Genomic DNA, 23,135 nt, shown 5'->3' with positions numbered 1-23,135 from the left:
GTATTTTAGTCAAACTAGAATCAACAGTTTCTTTATTAATGTAAATGGAACCTCTTCAAGATTAAAAATGGCATAACTAATGCCAAGGTATTCTGAAATTAGTATCTTACCTGTTGCATTCTTAATTAAAAAGTTTATTTTTGAAAGCCATTCTATGCCACCACTTTAAACCAACATACTCTAAACACCAATTACTCCACCTAACTGCATATATGTTCTGTTATATTTAAAATTACCTCTGAATGCCTCCATTTGTTTCTGTATACCAGTATGCATGCAGAAGTCAAACATGAGGTCTACATACTCCTCTGCATTATCCATTGTTACAGTCTGGAAAGACAATAGATAAATACTGTAAGAATTCTCTGTGCACTAGAGTTACTGCTGAGACTATAAAAATTTAACTGCTCATTAAATTGTAAAGGTAGGTAGTTTCCTTACCTCATCTTCACCACCTGGTTTGAGATCCACAGCTGTAAACCCATATACTTTGGATGAAGGGCAAAACTGAAAATTTAGACTTCAAAATACAAAGATAGTTAGCAAACAAAGCAAACAAGTCTGCTACTACTTTTGTAAATACACCAGATTTACAACATGCACCCCTTACACCCAAAAGTATCTCACTAGATTTGAAACTGCTGTTGGTGGATCATTTTGTACCACTGTTCATGTATATACAACAGTACAGAACTACAAGTAGTAATGGACTGCACAGATAATGCCGGTTTCAAACGTACAGTATGCACATGCATATACTCATCCACCATTTATTTGGATTGGATAACCATTGAAAATGTCAGAGTTTGATATCCAGAAGCTATCAGCTTCAGAACTACTCAAACCATTTAATTCAGTTCACAAACTCAGAAAAATCATTTCCATTAATTTCCAGCACTAACAGTTACAGAGCCACTTAACATATTAGGTATTTAGGCCCTTCAACGGTGCTACTTGCTTTCTCTCCATAACAAGCCCAGCTAAAGTCCACAAGACCTTTAAGGATATAAAGCTATTAGAAAGGAGGGCAATGAAGATGGTGAAGGGTGTAAAGGGGGAGCCATACAAGGAGTGGCTGAGGTCATTTGTCTGTTCAGCCTGGAAGAGACTGAGGGGAGACCTCATTGCAGCCTACAACTTCCTCATGAAGGAGGGGCAGGCACTGATCTCTTCTCTGTGGTGACCAGTTACAGGACCTGAGAGAACGGCCTGCAGTTGTGTCAGGGGAGGTTTAGGTTGGATATCAGAAAGAGGTTCTTCACCCAGAGGGTGGTTGGGCACCGGAACAGGCTCCCCGGGGCAGTGGTCACAGCACCAAGCCTGACAGAGTTCAAGAAGCATTTCAGTGATACTCTCAGGCACATGGTGTGACACTTGGGGCTGTCCTGTACAGGATAATCCTTGTAGTTCCTTCCAGCTCAGGACAGGCTATGATTCCAAGGCCATAAGCAATTACTGAACTCTGACAATATGCAATCCTTGCGGCACAACATTATTGTAACAAATAACCCAGAATATTAATGGTAGAAAAACTATTGTTGTTTCAAAGGAAATATTTAAGACTACATCCTGACATCAGGTTTACACAGGTATGAGCACTTTGTCTTTAACATTTGCTAAAAGTTAATACATGCTTTAACATGGATTCAAATACTGCACAATGAACACAGTCTGAAATGTCAATCTATCCTCTTTAAAAGCTCTCGAAAAAACTTCATAAATTTCAACAGTTATCATAGCAAAGAAATTAGTATATCACACTTTTTTCAAATGTCTTTAAAAGTATTTGTGTTCCCAGTCTGTCCTAGTTAGAACAGCTGGGACCAGTTCATCACTGTATGGGTGTAACCCAAAACTGTATATTCTATAGCCTTCCATGCCATTTCCCAGAAACTGGTATCAATAGACCATTTACACCATCTGCCCAGAGCAGCCTGACTCCTCAGGCAATAAACTGGGTGTTAAGAGGCCTTCGAGATAGGAGGGTGCCCCTGTCCTCACACCCTTTGTGGAACTCCCCACCCTGAGGGAGGTACTGGGCATTCCTGCCTGAACTGGAGGTTATATAATCTTGGAGTCTTGGGACTTTTTTAACCACTCCTGGGATCCAGAGGAAGACTGCAGATCACCACTCTCAACCAGACTGCAACCACCACTCTTGACCAGACTGCAACAGCACTCTCACCAACAGGTTTTCCCCTCTCCTTTTACTTTGGACTCAGGGGGCCCAACAAACACCCCTCTGTTCATGCCCCAGGGTGCTGAGTTATACATTTGGGTTTTGTTGGTTAAAACCAACTGTTTGTCTGTATAATTGTACTTTTTGTATTATTTTATTAAATTGTTATTCTGACTTATCATCTCTCTTTTGAGTTGGGTTCATTTCCCCTGTCGGTTTACCTTTAAACCAGCACACAGTCCTACAATGCTGCAGTGTACCACACTTAAGTTTAAAGAGTAGGAAACTGAAGAAGTGAGAAAATTCTCAAACCAAGGAAGAATATGGCTGCATCTCTAATGATTCCCCCTTGCAATGATGCTATTTAAAATTAGGAAATCTTCATTTTTCATTATATTTGTTGACTTTTGTCTCTAACACAACACGGTTTGTTTATCTATGAATAAATATGAAACCTCTTACCCCAAATCCTCTATGCTAAGAGGAGGACCCGAACCCGATGGATTCTTCAGCATTAATTCCTGTAGTTTTGTGTTCTTTTCATCTTCTGACAGATTTTTGTTGCTTAAAATTTGACGCCTTTTAATTGCAAGGTCCTTAATTTCTTTTAGAAACCTAGCTCTGTGTGGATTTACTAATTCAAAGTCTTCCCATGTTAAAATTCCATTAAACCAGGCTGGAGGTTTAGGTTTTGGTGGATCAAGAATAAATTCTGACTTGGAGTCTTCTTCCAGACTTCCTACTGACAAGGAATCATGCCCTTCTTCTGTAGAAGCCTCCGACTGGCTTTCAGTACAGTGCAAGTCTCTGTCACCCCGTGATTCGTATATCAACTTACTCATGTTACTTTTAATGTCCCCCATACACATGAGTTTAAAAAAAGGCTTAGAAATGGGTAAATCCACAAGTCTATTGTCCTGAATGCATTTAGCCAAGAAAATTCCAAGGAAATGAAAGAGTTTGGTTATTCTTTCAAGTTCATCACTATCTTGTGGGAATGGTGCTGTGAACAGTCCACATGATCTCTGTACATAGTAGCCAGGTGGTTTCAATCCACCACCAATATCAACCTGATTTAACAGACAAAAAAAGTTAATATTATTAAATTCACCTTTAACAATGTATTTGCACAGTCTAAATTCTTATACTCTACTACTCTGTTAAAAAGAGAACAGGTAAAAAACCAAGCTGTGGAGCAGAGTGGTCATTCTTGACCATGATGACTAGCTTCTCTATGATCATGTGTTCTTCCTGGATATCTAGCCCATTTGTCTTCCCCCCTTTTTTTTTTCTTAACAAAAGTATCCAGTTTAATATACAAATTAAAATATACCTGACGAGACTCATCATCTGGAAAATCATCATCACAAAGCCAAGCTCCTAAGTCTGTCCTCTGAAATTCTGCTGCAACCAATGCATAAAATTCCAAGGTAGGACCCAGGCCTGTTCCTTCCTCCCCTAAAAACTCAACCTAGAAAAACATAAGGAATGTTAATAATAAAAGAAAATCCTAATGAAATGTTCAGTGTTGGTTATAGAACAGGATATTCAACAAATATCCTGACCAGTACATTAGAAATAGCTATCTAACCTCGCTCTGCTAGGCAGATATGCTTTACCTCTAGAACAGATTTTCTGTCTGCATGAATCTGCATGACATTTTCTGCCCATTCCATCAAGGATTCACCTCGCGGAACTTTTACTCTTTCATGTTTGAGGCGCCCAACTCTGAATTCTCCTGGATCATCACGTCGCACTGTGCTTGTGGTCCTTGTCCGTTCAACAGTGGCTTCACGCCTGTTCTGCAGCCATACAATTGCTCTGGGAAAAAACCAAACAAGTTCTTTAAAACTTCAATGCCCAGCAGCATGAAAACTTGGAAGTAGTCACTCATAAAATATTACCTGTTAATTACTAATTAGCTCCTAATTTTTTTTCAAGTACAAACTGAAGTATTTCTCAGAAATACCTGAAATGCCCCAATATGGGCTGCTTCATATTTTATAAAGTCAGAAAACTAGATAATTTTTAATATAAGCACCAGCTTCTGATGATAGCACCCATGAAAACAATACAATTATTGATCTTAAACTTTTAATCACAGATGCTCAAGCCTCTTTAGAGACAAGTATTACACTATTCAGTATATACTGTAAGGCAGTTGCACATCACCCCATTAATATTGACCAAGTTCTGCAGCAAGATTTATTTACTTACACACTCCTTAGAGCAACACAGAACCAACGGTCCAGTGCAATCATACATAAATAAACCCATATCAGTGAAGGAAGAAGAGCTGCTTCTAACAGCAATACTTACATGAAGTTAAATTTTCAATTTCTTGTATGTATTGTCATCTGTGCAGCAATAAACTATCTACCAAGCTACTGTCTGTTGGTTGTTTTGCAAATATGGTCAAATGTCATGACAAAGTGTACACACCCACAGTTCATACAGAATATGAGTTTTAAGAACTATTTCCAGTATTTTAAGAGCTCTTTATGTACAAAGTAAATAACATACAATGTTTCCTGAGGGATCTCTTTAAAACACAATTTTTCTAAAATATGACCTTTTTTCAAAACAAAACAAAAAAAACCCCAACACATGTGGTCCATTTTTCTGGACCATTTTTCTGTAGAAGTTAAACTTTTACACAATAAAAAGATTTAAACTGATGTCTTGCAAGATAATACCTTTTCTTCTCCTTTTTCTTTCTTTTTAAATGCCTCATTTTATAGCCTTTATGAGGCATTTCTACCGTGAATTAGACAACAGTAATTTCTACAATTCTCTCTCTACACCTTGGTTTGGAAAACAACAAGCAAAACCAGCCAAAGAAACCCTCAAAAACTAATTCTTTTTTCTCATTAGATAAAGGTATACCAGCAAAAAGGTTTACACTGCCTATATACTCTCAAGGTAATCACTGCTGTAATCAAAATATTAAGGATTCCGAGTTAATGAACTCTAGAGCGTACCCTTAAATGTTCTGAAGTCTGATTTTTTACAGTTTCATTGTGCAGCTAGTAACTTTCAAAATAGCATCTTTTTGTTAGATTTTTTCTGGTTTTTTAAGACTTTAGTTAATTAAAAATAAATTAACCAAAACAATCATAAAAGAATTGCAGGAACCATAAAAAGATTTCTGATTTGGTGTGTATTTTATAAAAACATTTAATTCATATGATTTACAGAATGTTTTCTATTTTGTTTTTCAGTCCTTTATGCAATGAACTGCAACTCAGTCAAATTACTGCCTGATAGGATAACCTAGCTAGATGTACACCAGCAAGTCTTCAGCTAAAGTTAAAAAATGAAATTTCTTGTCTTGCTAAACTTCTCCATCTTCCTTCTACTATCCAAAATGCTTCACATTTGGCAAGCAAAATCTACTCATTAGGATAAGGTCCTTCTGCAAATCAGCAATTTATTAAAAGGAAGCTGTCTTTTTTTTTTTTTTACCTTGATGCTCCAAATGCTGTGCATGTGAAGTACAACTGTCTTGTTTCAAATGGAATTAAGAAAGGACACTTGCTTGTTAGTTGCTCACACCAGTCTGGCAAAGCTCCACTTGCTAGTGCCAAGGGTTCCTGTAGTTTAATGCAGAGGGGAAAAAAAACAACAATGTTTTTAATATTAGACTCAGGTGGTCCCCAGAAGTTTGTAACTAACTACACAGACACCCAATACACCCAAAGTACAGACTTTTCGTCTGTGCTTAAGTTTCTTCCTTAGCAACTGACACTTCCCCCCCCCTTTTAAATGCTATCAACATGGAAACTGCATGAGGAATGGCTGAGGTCACTTGGTCTGTTCAGCCTGGAGAAGCAGAGACTGAGGGGAGACATCATTGCAATCTACAACATCCCCACGAGGGGAAGCAGAGAGGCAGGTACTGACCAGTGAAGGGAGTCGACAGGAAACAGCATTAAGCTGAGTGGGGGTGATTTAGGTTGGATATTAGGAGAAAGTTTTTCACCCAGAGGGTGGTTGGGCACCAGAACAGGCTCCCCAGAGAAGTAATCACAGCACCAAGCCTGACAGAGTTCAAGAAGAGTTTTGGACAACACTCTCAGGCATACAATGTGAATCTTGGGGTGTCCTGCACAGGGCCAGGATCAATGATCCTGATGGGTCTCTTCCAACTCGGCATATTCAGTGTTCTGCGATTCTATGATTCTAAGTTTTTAAAGCTTCTAGGACTCAAGAGTGGACACAGGGTGCTTTGACATAGACACTGAAAGCTGTAGTAAATCTGTGGGATATGTACTACTCAAAACACTGGGGAGATCTAAGGATCCAATTACCTAGAGAGAATTACTCCTGAGTTTTGCCCAAAAGTGATTAGATACTACCTTCTCAATACCAGAAGACACAAAAAAACCTTGGTGGTAGTTAAGATGATCCCCACTGAAATACTACTATAGTCCCTTCTAAAATAAAGAAGGCTACAGAAATTATTACTACAAGGATGTTCAGGGTGCCTGAACAATCTATAAAAGAACACAAAAAACTGAACTTTTTTTTAAACAAAAAATTAGGGCAACTTAACTGTAATTAAAAAAAAACAAACCTCAAAAACCACACAAGGGCTCAGTAAGTCAAGAATTTTCTTCAAATCTTTGTTAAAGAAAACATAGTTCTTCGGAAGAACTACACCTTAAAATTTCCTTTTTAATGCATCTAACTGACCTGGTACCAATAAGATGTTTTCTAGATGCTATTTTTGAAAGGTTTGTGTAGAATATATAAGCCATAAAATGTCTGTGAACCCTAACATAATCAATTGCCTTTTTTACATTATCATCAGGCAGAATACACACACTATGGTTGTAACATCAATGGCTGGTACGGAAAAAAATTATTATTCATAAGCAAAATACAATCAAGAAAAAAGTTTTGTATGAAAAAGAACTGTATGTTTTCATTCAGACTAGTCTATTCTTACATAATTTACTCATCCAAAATATAAAGAAGAAAATATCTATGAAATAATTCAAAAATCAAAATGGAAAAAACTATTAATTTCAAACAGTCAAAATAAGGAAGAGAATAATAAAGGTTTAAAAACAATATGACACATATACATTGTGCATAATACATTATTGTAATACCTCAATCTGTTGCAGAATCTTTGTAGTAATTTTTTTGCTTGTGAATTCATCTGGTGGAAAGTTAAACTGAGGATGCTCATCTCCTTCTAAAAATAATCAAGAGAAAGTGTTTCCTTTATTTTGTTTTCATTAAAATATTTCAGAAACTCTGCAAAATAACTAACTTACCTTCCTGAGAAGTTCGTGCTGTGTAAGGGTCACTGGCAACTATATACAAAATTCTAAGTAATTGCAGAACATCTTCTACTCCACAGGAGTTCTGTCCACTGCCAGCTTTGGCCTGAGGTTGTTCTTTTGCCAAACTAAGGATATCAGAATTTTGAAGAGTAGAAATGGCTCCTTGACTTAATCCAGATTTTGATCCATGTTCACAAAAATCCTGTGAAAAAAAGAACTGTTAACAATGAAAGCTGCATGCATTGCTGTCTTCAGGACTGTGCACGCTAAGTTGATGATTTAAAAAAAATCACAATGGTTACTGTGTTCAAACTTAACACAGTCAAGTTGTGCATGGTGCAAATCATGATTCAAATGCATTTCAACACAGCTACGTTTAACAGAAGACATTAAAATAAAAAGGCCAAGAGCAGCAAAACCTAAACTTGATATTGGCTTTTGAACATTCAGCTTCCCTATCCATGTCACAGCTCTCCCTCCACAAGAATCTTTAAAGCTGCAAAACAAAGCACACAGCCATTCATAATAAAAAAAAGGTTGGATGCAGACATATACCTTGTATGCAGCTATGAGCTGGGAACAATTTCTGTTTTTCCTAATACTTTTATTAGTGCCGGTTAATTTCCAGTGGCGCAGGAAAGCTGAGTCTGCATTCTTCTGCAGGTAGGTTATCAAGTCATTCTTTGGTAATTCATCAGTGCCAAGGTACTGCTCCACATGCTCTACTGACCAGCAACCCTACAACAGGAACCACCAAATGTTGGTTCTTCCTGATTGTAAAGTCTTGAAGATTTCACATGCATTATATAATTTTTTTTAAAGGAGCATGCATTTACAAATATACTCACGCATATCCTTTAAGTAATTAAAGACAGTTAGTTTTTTTTAATGTAGCACTTCAAAAACTGCAATAGGATTTCTTTTGCTTTTGTTAGAACTACAGAACATAAACAAAGGCACAGAGATAGGTCTTACCATTTTTCCACTTTCTTTCTCTTTATCAGAATCCTTCATTTCTCTGTACATGATTCTAGATATCAAAACAATGAGTTAATATTTCATACTCATAGCACATCCTCTAAATTATAAAGTCATACATTGACCTGTCAGTGACATTTAGATAATATGATGTAAATTGGCAACAGCAGCCGCTCTCTGCTGCACAGAACATCTGGGATACCCTAATAAGTTCTTAAGCTCTCTTTTCATGATGTTGATATTTAGCTTGCAAAGTATTTAATTTATGCTTCCTTAAGTGAGGTTTGAGTAATCAAACAACCTTCACTGTGCACATTTCCCAAACCAACTTTAGATTTTTCACTACGCACGCACCACCTCTTTGAAATTTTTAAGTCCTACGGTAGCTTACTGTGCATTAACTTAGGAGATATGCATATTTACAACTGTTTCTCATGCTTTTTAACTAGAAACTTATCTTTTCTCTAGGACTGTAAACCCCATGGGATTTTTCCAAGCAGGTCCCTGAACAGACAAAATTCTTTTTTCCTTGGTCAATGCTTGACTTTTGGAATATTAACAAATCACAGTTGAGCATTAGAGGTTATGAGGTTTTTTTGTTTTGCAGGCACAGCAGTAGTTCTAAAACAAGTAAGAACATACTGACAAACACAAAAAAACCACCTAATTCTAACATTGCTTCTTACAGAGGAGGAAGAAAAAAATTAACATTTGTTTTGCATCCTAATTTGATTTCCTAATCAGTCACAGTGTTCTCTACAGAGAATAATAAACTAGTGAGCTTACGTGTAGGTTGGCTCCCAAATACGCCTAAGTTTGTCAGATTTCACACTGCCATTACAGGAAAGCTGTAACAATTTCTGTACATAGTAAAAGATGGTAGATCGAAAGTTTGTTAGAGGCAGTTCTACTTCTCGAGTTGTTCCAAGACCGGAAACTTTCAAGGTAAGTGCTAAACGTGGTGAAGGCATGCACTCAACCTCTTCCAAGAGTTCTGAATGAGGTGTACCTGCGTGTGAAAAATCATTTGAGAAGCCATTAATACAAAATTTATAAAGCATTGCAAGTTGGCTGCAACATCAATAAAGTGGCACAATAACGAAGTGTAAAGACTTCCTGCACACACGCCAAAGAGATGGTACTGAGTTTTAACTACAGACTATATCTAAGGGCTATAATCAGAGCACATTTTCATGTGAGTAAACCTAACTGGAATTTTTGAAATCCCTATTGACCCTTACATCTTGTTATCATCTCCTTTCATATTATCACAGCACGTGCTTTATTCTTTTCACACACAGCATCTTCCTTTCAGTTCTTCAAAATCAACAGCAGTTCATTTCCACATACACTAAAGCCTATTTATTCCTTTCTGTTATGCACATTGAGTACCTCCACACTGATGAACAGGAATGAACTAAGGAGCAAGATCAGGTGCTATGCTGCTGATCGCACAGACGGCTCCCTTACTGTATTACCTTCCCCCTTGCCTCTGCTTTGGACTGTTTCAGCAAGCCCTCTCCAATCAAAGCTATTCTGGGTAGCTCTAAGACAGTTTAATCCCTGCAGGTGGAACCAGACATACCAAGAGATTTATCACATCTTTATCCTATCAAGAGATTTTATTATTTATCATTTTAAGAGATGATCCGAGTTAATTCATGAGTTTGCCTATTTTACACAGCATTTAATTTACTTTTTCCCTAGTAATGCTTGGACCTGCAGAGGTAGATGAAACTCTCACTCAAACAGAGAAAAGCCACACAGCCACAAAAGCATGTTGTTCTGGTTAACAGTGATAGGATCCCCAGAACAGTGGGCCCCTTAACAGTGAGTCTCCATCCTAAAGCCAGATTAAGCATCATAAATATCTTGTCAGCATACCCGGTGGAGGGATTTCTAGGTCAGTTGTCTGCTGGACATTAGTACGACCAGGTCTTGGGTCAAAAGCAGGAACCAAAGCAGAAAATTGCCGTTTCAATACATAATCATCATCCCATGTTCTTCTACGGCCTCCTTTGGTTTCATACTCCTCCTCTTCCTATAAAAAAAATGTAGTTGTTTTTTAGATTCTGCTACAAAAAATCACCTAAACAAAAAATTAAAACTTAGGGAATACAGTAGTCACATAAACTGAACTGCAACTCAACCCTGGTGAGGCCACATCTGGAATACTGTGTCCAGTTCTGGGCTCCTCAGTACAAGAGAGACATGGAGCTCCTGGAATGGGTCCAGCTTAATCAAAGATGATTAAGAGACTGGAGCATCTCTCTTATGAGAACAGGCTGAGATATCTGAGCCTGTTCAGCCCTGAGAAGAGGTGACTGAGAGGAGACCTCATCAATGTATACAAGTATCTGAAGGGGGGGTGCCAAGAGGACGTAGCCAAGCTCTTCTTGGTGGCACTGAGAAATAAGACAAGAGCCAAAGGGTAGAAACTGATGCACAGGAAGTTCCATCTGCATATGAGGAAGAACTTAATTACTGTGCAGGTGACTGAGCACTGGAACAGATTGCCCAGAGAGGTTGTGGAGTCTCACTGTGGTTTTTGTCAACATTCTGTCAATTCATTACGTCTTCCCCAATTTTCAGAGAAAACTGACATAGAAGAAATCAAAGTAGGCACTTAACAGTTTTAGTTCCCCTTAGCAGGAACCAAAATTATCAAAATCGCAGACACAGAGAAACCAACAGGGTCAACCTTACAATGGGTATATTCTGGAAAGAATTAAACATTCCATGAAGCACCAGAACACAGGAAAAATACAAAGTATTGTAGACGAGCAAACTTGGTGTAGATATTGTGTGTATTCCACAAACTTTGTAATATCATAAGTTCAAATAAGCCAATGGCGTCAAAATAAACACATTAGTTTTTCTGAAAACAAGAAGCACTTTTTTCCAAAGTGTATCACATAATAGTATATAAAATATACACATTTTATCCAGAGATTAAATAAAAAATACTAGAACTATTATGGTGGGGAAAAAAAAATAAATCTAATTTTCAATGAGCTTTAGCAAGTATAAATTGCTTACGAATTTTCTACAACAAGTTTTTAATCTGTTGAACTCCTCACTGAGAAGAATTACATGGTATATCAGAGGGAATAGTTCTGGAGCCCAAAAAGGGAAAATTTTCTTTTCCAGACCTGTTTCTTGCTGTGTAGTCTCAATGAAAGTTTATTTCTGCTATTTCTGCTGCTTCCCATGAACAACAGTAACTCCGCTTAACATTTTCTGAAAAGTGGTCAACAGCCTACAAACTAATGTCACTGTTTGCATTGCAGATCTATTTAAGTAGCACTAGCTTTTTTCTTCCTAATTTCGTATATTTGCGCAGAAGGTGAAATAACAAAATATTTAGTAATGTACCAGAGTTTCTATTAAGAGCATAATCACTAATTTAAAATGCTAAATATTTTGGTTCAAATGAATAAAACTTTGCATATTAAATGCAACAGGAAGTTTCTGTAATTCCATAAAACAATATTTACTTTTATTACATAAAACATTAAATTATTATTAGTGAAGTCTTCTATTTTGCAATATCCATTCTGATCACTTCAGTGGTGGTAGAAGACCGAGCGTTATTCCCTGCCACTAAAGAACAACCAGATGAAAGGCCAGAACTCTCAACAGTGTAAACAAAAATCTATTGCCCCCACCCCACTGTTTTTTTGGGGAGTTTTTTTTAGAAGACATAGTTCCTCTAACAAACTTTTTGCTTCATGCAAGCCTACAGTTAAACACATCCTAGAACTGTATCATTATGAAATGCAGCAGCCTACCCACAAAGTTATACCATTTCATCAGCCATTGAACTAGTGATCCATCATTTCCACTGTCATTTTGTTCCCAGGCTGGTTTTAAGATGTTCATTCTGACCTATACGGTCTCAGGGTGTGCTGGTGTTTAAAACCACTTTTCTTGTATTTTTTTATTATGTGCAAGAAACTAAAATCTAAATAAAATTGTTTTAATTACTGGAAATATTATAGCTAGGACTTCCTATTGCAAAAAAAATCTGTTGATTTTTAATGCATCTGCTAGTCAATTAAGATACCACCTTATGCTAACTGTACCATACCATAACTTCTTCATATTCCTGATCTTCTTGGTTATCATCTTCATTTTCATCATCTTCTTCATCTGGTTCAGGTAGGTCCTCATCATCATCTAATTCTGCCAATAGAGTGCTAGCTCGGCAGCTATCAAGAAAATCTATAATACATACATATATATATATTTACATACAGAACAAAAGTCAAGAATAACCTTTAAAGCAAAATTTTTAAAATTAAAGAACAGAAGCATTGGGCAGAGTGAAAAAACAAATCTCACTAAAACAAGAAAGAAAACTAAAACATTGATTATTGCATAAGAAGATAAAAAGATGTGTTAAAAGCACATTTAAAAAGTCCATGGCTTTAGCACATAGCTAAAAAGTTCATGGGTCTACTCAAGACCATAACTAACAAAAGCAGCACTTAATATTGGTATAATTAATAGTGATCAAGAGTGATCAGTTTTTTGTTTGCTTATAGCAAACATAATTACACTTACTTTAAATTACTAAACATCTCAAAGAAGAGGTACACAAATGCATACTGTCTGTTTCTATGTCTAATTAATTTTAAAAACAGGTCAGTGGTGTAATTTCCACTAACAATGTGTCTTAGACCTCAAATTACATTTAAGATAAACATTTAAGAGTGATATTTTTAAAGATTCAATTGCTAATTAGTTACTGTAACAAGAAATTGAAGGCAGAGACAAAGTTCAATTTTACCAACCTAGTACTAAGACTTCAACAACATCCCAAAGAGGTAGAATTTCATCCCAAGAAAAAAATTTCACAGCAATACAAGTGGATGGGATGAAGCTTTCAACTTTTACATTTTTCTATACATACAGAAACTACCTATACTACTGAAACACCCTATGAATTGTTGCCACCACCCATACAGAAAATTTAACATACTCTATTTGCTCAGTTGCTTGTGATATATTTTGAGACTTGTCACCCAATCGAAATATCAAATCAGACTTAATCAAAAGAATAAAGGGAGATGGTATATGTAGATATATTAATCAACTGCCTCCAAGCAGTTCAATTCCAGTATCCATTGAAATGACCAGATATTCTTCAAGTAATTTAAAAGGCAACAAAATAGAACACAATCTTAATCCAATAAAATTTTAAACAAATCAAGTACCTTTTTTTCAAAAACATCTCACAATCCAATAAACTTTACATTAGGAAGTATTTTCCCATATCCAACCCAGGTTTGTTTTTTTTTACTTCATTTTATCATCTTGATTCCTAGGTATTACTGACCTAGTTATCTAAATCTTCTTTTCCAATATTCGTATCCTGCAAGTAACTACTGTCCTAAAGTCTATTACTAGGGTATAGTGTCCCCATAACTCTGGATGATGTTCCTCAAATCATATAATTCCATTCTCCATGTCATTTTAATCTTTGTGTTCTTTCCAATTTTTTGCAATTACTATGATGATACTGAGATACCTGGAACCTATTTTAAGTGTACAATATGCCTAATGGTGGATGCTTTACAATCAGACTAATACAAGGTACATCAGGCTGTGCATGTAGCACACCTACAAAACACAACAAGAAATAACATTTTGATTTTAATTAGAAGTACATATGAAAGCTACACTAGATATTAAATTTGATGATGGAAAATATTTAAGTGCCTAAATAGAGTGTATCATAAATAGTAATAATGTGGGATACAAACCGCTTAAAAACATAAGGAAATACTACTACAGTAACATTATTTTACTTACTGCCTTACAGAATTAGCAACATATGAACAGCTCAGCTTTCAAATACTTTTCAGTAAATAAACTACTACACAAGAAAAATCACAACAATGGAAGAAAGGGAAATAATCATTAATGGGAAGTCTAATGCTTATGTTCATTTAAAAATGAAACTTACCATATAAAGAATATTCTGCCTCCTGCCCTGTATCGCTCTCACTAGATGTTGATGTTAGGCTAGTAGTTAGAGTATTACTAAGCGACTGACCAACAGATAAAACTGTAGTTGCTGTAGCTACATTGCTGCTGCTAGTAACACTGGATGTAGACATGGTCACTGTTGATGTGGTACCAGTTGTAGTCAGATTAGGAAAACTTTGGGCACCCATAAGAGGAGAAGCTATAGATAAAGATATGGTAAGATAAAATAAATGATTTGATGACTTGAAGAGTACAACTTACATGCATGACTCCTGTGTTGAAAAACATATTTGGGATTGAAAAATTATCAGTATGTTATTTTACAATAAAGAACAACAGAATATAAAAGGGAAGGGTTTCCCAATGCAAAAGTGAACCTTACAATGTAGATTGTAATCCACTTCTGAGCTTATTCCCTTGTGTATATTAAAAATAAGTGATTTTATCAAATAAATCCCCAAATCCCACTGTAAATCTGAAATTACTTAATTTCATTTTCAATGTATGAAGATAATTTCTGAAATCTATTACTCTAATGTTGTGGTCTATCTTTAAGCCTAAAATGTAATTTAACCTTTAAACAACAATACAGTTATATTATACAGGGAAAACAACTTAACTATATATAAGTTAATTGAGAACAGTAGAAACATGAAACCTGTGATTATTGTGAACTTTTCTAAAGTTCTTAAAGCAGCTCTGAGTTTACTTTTCACATAACTACTAGACTATAACTATTAAAACATATTATCATCAGGGTCAACAAACCTGAACTGACAGTACCGCAAAACACAGTGACTGACTTATGTTGGATCACTTATATAAATAATTTTCAGAAAAAGCAAGCAACAACTAAGAAGTTACCTTACTGCATATTCAAATAAAACACAGAAAATGCATTTTAGTTAACAACTGAAACAAAACTGAATTCACTGCAGACTCAACAGAAAGAATTTCAGGTAATGTACATAAATGAGTACAATTTATACCGATGTGCAAGTAGATCCCAGTCTTCAAAACATTTTCTCACATGTTTATTTTCAAGCAAGGAGATTAATCACACATTTGCATGTGAAAACTTGATGGGTCACCTGTACTTAGAATTTAAGCCTTATGTTTTCCAATCTACTTTTTCTAAACTTTATCAAATTCAAGTTTTGCAGTTTTAAAGTACACATTTCCATTATTGTAGTTTATGTAAACTAAGAAATTGTTTTCTTAAAAAAAAAACAACCGTATCTGAATTTCAGACTATTATTAAAGTTTGCAAAGGTTACTACCCTTGAAGAAGGGTACAAAGCTCCTTAAGTGCATTTGGTAGCTTTTGTGAAAAAATACAGGTTACTGTTTCTGTTTTTCTTCTTTGTCACATACTGCCCCCATCCCAGTCCCTGCCCCTTAGGAAGGTAAGTAACATTTTGCAAATAAGAATATAACAATGCAGGAAGAGTGTAAAATAAAAATATAATAATGAGGGAGAGTGTGAAATTTAAATCTAGAACTGTTAATAAGCTTATCTTCATCGTTATGAAACCATGGAAATGAAAAACCAAAGAGTCTTTCTTTTGTTGTTGAAGAAATTGAAAATAAGTTGTTCAGTATGCACATCTTCCACCCACTGCTAATTAATAGCAGTAAACTCTTTGCTGTTACAGGAAGCAGAAAAAGCCATTAAGCATCAGCATTTCAGTTGTTCTGAATTCAAGACCAAATTGAAACTGGTTACCCCAGACACCACTCAACTTCTGGCAACTACTGATGTTTTTCAATGCAACCAGTACAGCAAGTCCAGAAACACTTACATCACTAACCATGATTTCACTCTTTACTTTTTGGGTGTTGGTGGTTTTTTGAGGGGTGGGGTGTTGTGAGTGGCTTGTTTGGGGTTTGGGAATTTTTGGTTGATTTTTTTTTTTTTTCTGGAGGGGAGAAGTTGTTTGGTTTTTTAACCTGAACAAGTCAAAACACCAACAAATTTTTAAAAATCCAAGCTTGTCACAATGGTCTATGGTGAAATTCCTTCAATTTAGTCTCTGATCTCTTTTTGGGGCATGACTTACCATTTACAGTTTCTATTCATATAAAATGTATAAAACAAAACAATTCCTACATGAGGGATAATGTAAAGTATGAATATTTTAATCAAATAATTACATTTTTATTTTGCCCTATTCTTATTTCTAACTTTCCCAGCGTACAGCATCAAACATTCATGAAATCTGTTAAATATGCTGCTGAACTATTTTACCATGTTTTTCAAAGGTGGTCTCTTCCCTCTTCACCCAAAACTACTTGAGAACCAGAGGCACTATCTGCCTAAAAAGGGACTAATTACTGGAAAGTTTTCCTTGAATATCTTATTTACATTTTTAATATAGGCTTCAAACAATTCCCCCCCATCCCCGGTATCGCAATATGAATGTAAGAATACATTAAAAAAAAAAAATCTCCCCAACAAAAAAATAGAACATTCAGTATTTAAAAAAAATTAAAAATGCTAAAAGCAAACACCATATTTTTAAATAAGAAATCCTAGAATCATAGAATTGTTAAGGTTAGGAAAGACCTCTAAGATCGAGTCCAACTGTTAACTCAGCACTGCCATGTTCACCATTAAACCACGTCCCCAGGGGCCACATCTACACAACTGTTGAACACTTCTAGGGATGCTGATTCCACCACCTCCCTCGGCAGCCTGTTCCAATGCCTAACCACCCTTCCAATGAAGAAATTTTGCCTAATATGTAATCTAAACCTCTCCTGTCACTTCTTACCTGGGAAAAGAGATTGCATCCCCTCACCACAACCTCCTTTCACGTAGTTGTAGAGAGCAATAAGATCTCTCCTAAGCCTCCTTTTCTCCAGGCTAAACAAACCTCAGCTGCTCCTCATAAGACTTGTGCTCCAGACCCTTGAGCTTCACTGACATTCTTTTCACATTCCTCGGAAAGCATGAAAGCTTAACAAGAAGCTGAGTGGTTTTTTCTAGCTTGGGTAATTTTACCTGCCTACCTCATGAAATGCAGCTCTCCAGTTAAAATACAATCACCATCAGAGAACAGAGTAACAACTTTGATGGGAGCATGCTCAAAATAGTGAACTCTCAACAAGCAGGTTTACAGCTTCCCTTGCTAATACCTTAATCCTACATATAATCTCAGAACATGCAAATGTTAAAGCATGTACACAGTCAATTAAAACACTTAACTACGAAGTTCCTTGCATTTAATGCACCTGAACAGTTCATTGAATCTAAGCCTTAACGACGATACCATCTTCAGAAAACATACACAGTACTGAGCACATTACACTATGCAGCCCAATAGAACGAAGGAATCTACTAATATTTCATTATACTGAAGTTCACTTTTTTCTTTCTGCTGTGTTCTTAGTTCCTATGCTCAGAGACTTCACAATATGCACAAACTGCCTCCTGAAGAAAATCGCAAAATAACGGAAATAGACAGGTACAAGGTGAATATGCAAAATCTACACAGATCAGAAAGCATAAATACCTGACATTAGCTACTGCTGCTAAACTTCCAACCTCTTGGTCTAAACCATACTGTCTCTCTCTTCCTAAATATATAACAGGTATCAATTTCAAATTACCTTCTATTTGATGGGTACTTTTCAGCTGACATGAACTCTGTGAGCTTTTCATGAGTTTTACAGGTACACACATGGACAAGGCTGCTCTAAGTTCATTTCTCTATCAGGCCAACAGAATTCAAACTTGTTTAAGTGTAATGAAAGCCAAAGAAACAACAAAAGCTTCAACTAAAAATAAAAATAGCTTACTTACTTGCAGTACTCACAACATTTCTTCCCAAAGTATTAGTATTGTTATCACTGCTACTCCGGCTCAAATTCATGTTGTTTGTGGCATTGGTACGAGCTATGTTTGCCACTCTTCGTACAAAGGACTCCAGACTAGAAGTTTCCCGAGATGATAAGTTCGGAACACTTGCACTAGAGCTCATCGGTGCCCCAGCAGCCAACAAAGAACTGACTGACAGTCTGTTACTTGCTGAAGAGCTCAGAGGTCGTTGGGAAGCTGCTTCTTTATTAGTCAGTTCGGAGACTGAACTCACATCAGGAGAGCTTACGCTAACAATTCCCATGGATATAGCACTGGACTCCCCAGGAGTACGTATTGAGTTATCAGGACCTAACTTCCTCTCTGCATTTTCGTTTCCCATGTCCGCTGTTAAGGTGCTGGTGCTCGCACTGGAAGATGACCCTATGTCAGCCTGAGGCACACTATCAGCGGATGACAGAACAACAATTGGTTCATGGACGTCAGTGCCTGAAACTATATTTTGCTCCAATACACTTTCTGATCTCCGCTCCATTTTGGTCGAACCCAAGCTGATGTCGCTGCTACTTGCCACGCTACACACAGAACTGCTGCTTCCTTTTCTACTTGAAGAGCCTGCAGCAGCAGTCGTCTTGTCTGGACAGTTGTTTTTCACCAAGCTGCTCCATGACTGCGTTGTGCCTGAAACAGTGGATGAAACAGGTTTGGGTGATGCCGCTGAATCAGGGTCGTACCCTGGTGCAAGCTTGAGGTCAAACTTTCCTTCTGCGCCCATACGGTAAGAGTTAGAGCCACCAGCATCCCAGGTGACATCAATCCAGCCTGGAAAGGGACAGGAGTTTGTGAGATCCAGCAGAAAGCAGACAGGAGCGTGTCAGACAGTAGCTCCACAATGTGGGATCAGCTTCTCATAAGGGCTGCATGTCGAAATTAATGATATCACTAAATAACCCTTAATGCCGATTAAAAAGGAAGTGTTTAAATTTAAACAATTTAGTATTTTGTAATGTTGTCAACACTGAGGTGGCAAGAATGATCATCCTCTATTTTCAGGGGCCCAGAATCCAGCCAAAAATAAAGTTTCCTTCAGGAAGGAACCTTACCTACTAGAATCTCTAATAACAGAAATGTATATTAAAATGCTTTATAACCTTATTAATATCTGTCTAACAACCTTATTAATATCTGTCAAGAAGTTATAATTATTGCAAGGACATTCTATAACATTTTTCTTAGTTGGATGTTTGCAGATAAGCATATTTACCCAACAGAAGATATGCCATGAAACTGAAACTGATTAGTCTGGGATTTCTTATTCTTGCCCTATTAAAGTGAAAGAATTAATTCACTGATAAACAGCTTTTTAGTTCAGTGAGTTACACAGACTCGAATATTCCTTTTTCATAGGAGAAGTCTTACAGCAGTCGGGTAAGGACTACTTCAAGCAAAATTTCAGGATTGTGAAGAGAATATATTTCATAGAAAGAAACTTTATCCTGGGACCAAACAACACTCAAAAAAGATGCTACTCTTCAATTCCTTTATTGAATGATTATTTAGAATAGTAAAATTTTTTAAGTTAAATGTAATAGATCTGAATAATAAGGGTAATGTGCAAAATTTAGCAAACCAGAACAGAAATGGGGGCAAAATGATTTATTTTGTCTAAATATGTATCAAAATACAAGAGTCACCCTAAATTTCTCATTGTATCTTAACTGCAACAAATCTCAGTGCCACTATTTTAGTTGATACACATTTTCTTTGAAAATAAAATCTTTAAAGCTTAATCATCTTCTGCAACCTCAGACAAACTCAAAACAAATGTCAGATGTACACACATTTTTTTTTTAATTGAAATAGAAGAGAGCTAATTTCAAGTAAAATATTCTTTTTAGTACTGTCAGGTGCACGAAAGTGCCTTTAACTATCCAACAGTCACCACTGCTGACAACAGAAGATCAGAGACAACTTTCTATTTAGAAATATCACTCTGGAGGAAAGGTATTTAAAAACGGATACAGTTTTCAGATCAGATAAGCAGACATCTCATCCCCAAATGAGCAAGCTTAGATCATGTCACTCTCGTATGATTTCATTCCTTCTTTATGAGCTATAGCTGAGTACCACCACTCAATCTTTGAAGGGTAAAGTTGTGAAACAAGCCTGAATTTTTTTCTACAATTTATTTGCCTTTCTTATAACATACAAAAAAAAAAGTTCCATACTGTAGTTTAGGAATATCTGACAGGGTATTTTGTAAAAGCATATCTAAACTGTTCTTGTTCTGTACAGTTCCTTTCTCTAAAATATTAATTACAAACCATTTTAAATCTGAACAAGTTTTAAGTACGTATTATGTACTTGAAGTTATACTGCTCCATCATTATAGCCCTAAAACAACTCAAAATTTGTCTAAACTTGTGAATAATGACCAAAATTTTCAAAATTCTATTTGAAAGAAAGCTGTGACAGAAAAAAAATGGTTTGGCATCACCATTTCATAAATGAACCTCAATTTCACCTGTGCTTAAATGGGAAAGTTTTACTGGAACATAGAAACAAAAACACTGATTTGGTAGAATACTACTCACCAATAATACCTAAAGTCTTCAAAGTGAGAATGTAGCTATGGATACTGTTGCATCTGATAAGAACAACATATAGATGATGGAAAAATTCCCTACAAGCTGTACTGAACAGCTTAAATGAGAATTTAAGTTTCAAAACATTTTAAGACATTGTACTTTGGACATTTCTCCATGTTTGAGAGCTGACAACAAACTAGAAGAAATTTTCAAGTCTGGCTAAGAATGAACCTAAGAGTGGCTGAAGATGCTTCAGAAACAAGGCAAGTCTTATATACCTCAAAACAGGAGGAAGAGAAGGAAAAAGGTGGAAATCATGTTCAGCTGACAAGATCATCACCTTTCCTGCAGCCTCTTCAGTATCTTAGCTTACTGAGTACTGACTTCCCTGGCTGTTGCAGGTTTTTATTCTGCTCAGTAAGTTAATTACTTTTCACGCTTTAACTAAAAAAAATAACAACTTGATCCCAATGAAGCTTGCAAGGTAGGAAAGGTATAGGATACAACAAAAGTCAAGAAAAATATTGCAAATGCTAAGCTAGAAGAAATGAAGAAGGTAATTATAGATCTTGAAGGCCCAAAGCTTAATCAGTTTGCATCAATCACCTTCATAGACTTTGCGACAGATGTCCAAATAACAATTTTGTATTTTAGTTAAGCGGAGCTCTTTACAAAAGTTTCATGTACAGAAAGAATTTTTTTTCATGCATCAAAATGGAATTCACAAATGGACCACAAGAGTTGTAGGATTTGAGGTCCTTCTCCCCAAACTATTTAAAATTTCATCAACTTCAAAACATTACAAAAGAAATACTTTAATGATAGCCACTCCACATGATCTAATCATGGTACAGTTACAAATTCAGGTAATTTATGCTCACCATTATGTAATTCTCCTGTAACTGTGCCTTCACCCTGTGGGCTTCCATCCTGATCTCTCCATTTCCAATCAATTCCTCTGATTACACGAGCTCCTGGAACCATGTATTTTAACACCTGAGAACGGACCAGACGTCGCTGTCTTCGCAGATTTGCTTCAGCTTCTTTAGCAGCTTTTCCTACAAGAGATGTAAATTGAAATGAAAAGACTTAAAAGTATTGAATGGGGAATAGTTTTGAGCTTATTTCCAAGCAAATTCCACTGCAAAAATTAACCTCCTTTTTCACGCTGATTTTTTTATTGTATGCTCACTGGCATTTTAAAAGAACAAATAAGATATATACACATTCTTTTTCTTACCCAGCTGATCTTCACATACTCCGTTCACAGTGCCATAAAGTTCAAATCCAGAGAGGGAGAGGTAGTGTGTTTGCCCACTGGCATTCTTTCCCATCTGTTTTATTCTAACATGTCTCCAACCTTGTTTCTCATCTTTTGGAGGATCTAAAGGCCACGTTGCTGTAGACCTTTAAGTTTATTAGAAAGGGAGTGTTGGTGGGTGACCAAAAAAAAAAAAAAAAACCAACAACCAAAGCACAACCAAAAAACCTTAGTACCAAAGTAAGCAAAGTCATATTGCTGACCATGTATTACAAGATACATAAAACCTATTAATACTAGGAACAAACCCTGGATGAGTGTTGTTGCTACTATTTTGTCAAAAAATCAAATGCAAAATTCACAATGATGGAAAAGTACAAATACCATTACGTGAACCATACAGAGAACTTACGAATCACTTATTTTCCAGCCCATCCTTGATAATTTACATCACCTACCATGTCTTTATATAGATATATCATTAGAACTACAGGACAAATTAAACTAGTCTATAGACAAGTACATTTTTAACTGAGCTCAGTTTTATGAAAAGTGATAAAATACACTGACATACCCTGGTTCATTGAGACTACAGTCATCAACATGAGTATACAAAGTAGTCCAGTTCTGTCCATCCTTAGATACCTGGAAAACCCAATTTCTGAGAGCAGATCGTCCATACCCTCGAGCATGGCGTAATGTGTAAGCTGATGGTATAACCCAAAGGCCAAGATCAATGGCAAACCAAGCATTCTTATCATCATTAGTATGACAATTGAGAGCTGAACTGTCACGGCTCAGGATGTCTTCTAAACGACCATAAGGCAGATTTCTTCCTTCTGAGGATGTAACCACTACTAACCCATAGGCTGCTGGATTTACCCACTCATATGCAGTTCTATATTAAAAAAGAGAAAGGTACTGCTCAATTATTACTTACATTAAAAAAAAAGGTATCAGCAACATTTGACATTTATTGTAAATTGTATATTACAGCTGAGTTTATCACAAACCAAAATGA

General features: G+C 36.2%; 1 protein-coding gene across 10 annotated transcripts in view; it reads right to left on the bottom strand.

The window, feature by feature from the left end:
* Positions 1–23,135, bottom strand: part of HECTD1 (HECT domain E3 ubiquitin protein ligase 1) — a 62,023-nt gene that overhangs the window by 2,984 nt on the left and 35,904 nt on the right. For 5 of the 10 annotated variants that reach the window (XM_027637835.1, XM_027637836.1, XM_027637838.1 and 2 more), the window contains 18 exons: positions 22,689–23,012; positions 22,094–22,260; positions 21,735–21,911; positions 18,251–19,087; positions 14,423–14,644; positions 12,542–12,675; positions 10,336–10,492; positions 9,238–9,460; positions 8,449–8,503; positions 8,029–8,211; positions 7,465–7,675; positions 7,297–7,382; positions 5,645–5,772; positions 3,799–4,000; positions 3,513–3,650; positions 2,642–3,249; positions 442–520; positions 237–330 (listed from right to left, as the gene is read on the bottom strand). In XM_027637835.1, coding sequence (XP_027493636.1) covers positions 237–330; positions 442–520; positions 2,642–3,249; positions 3,513–3,650; positions 3,799–4,000; positions 5,645–5,772; positions 7,297–7,382; positions 7,465–7,675; positions 8,029–8,211; positions 8,449–8,503; positions 9,238–9,460; positions 10,336–10,492; positions 12,542–12,675; positions 14,423–14,644; positions 18,251–19,087; positions 21,735–21,911; positions 22,094–22,260; positions 22,689–23,012 — 4,025 coding nt within the window. The remainder of the gene's footprint in view (positions 1–236; positions 331–441; positions 521–2,641; positions 3,250–3,512; positions 3,651–3,798; positions 4,001–5,644; positions 5,773–7,296; positions 7,383–7,464; positions 7,676–8,028; positions 8,212–8,448; positions 8,504–9,237; positions 9,461–10,335; positions 10,493–12,541; positions 12,676–14,422; positions 14,645–18,250; positions 19,088–21,734; positions 21,912–22,093; positions 22,261–22,688; positions 23,013–23,135) is intronic. The other 5 variants (XM_027637840.1, XM_027637842.1, XM_027637845.1 and 2 more) reach the window with 3 other exon arrangements.

This window comes from Corapipo altera, unplaced genomic scaffold, assembly GCF_003945725.1.
Source record: "Corapipo altera isolate COAL_440 unplaced genomic scaffold, ASM394572v1 23, whole genome shotgun sequence".
Classification (NCBI taxonomy): Eukaryota; Metazoa; Chordata; class Aves; order Passeriformes; family Pipridae; genus Corapipo; species Corapipo altera.
This window is presented reverse-complemented; position numbering and strand designations above follow the sequence as displayed.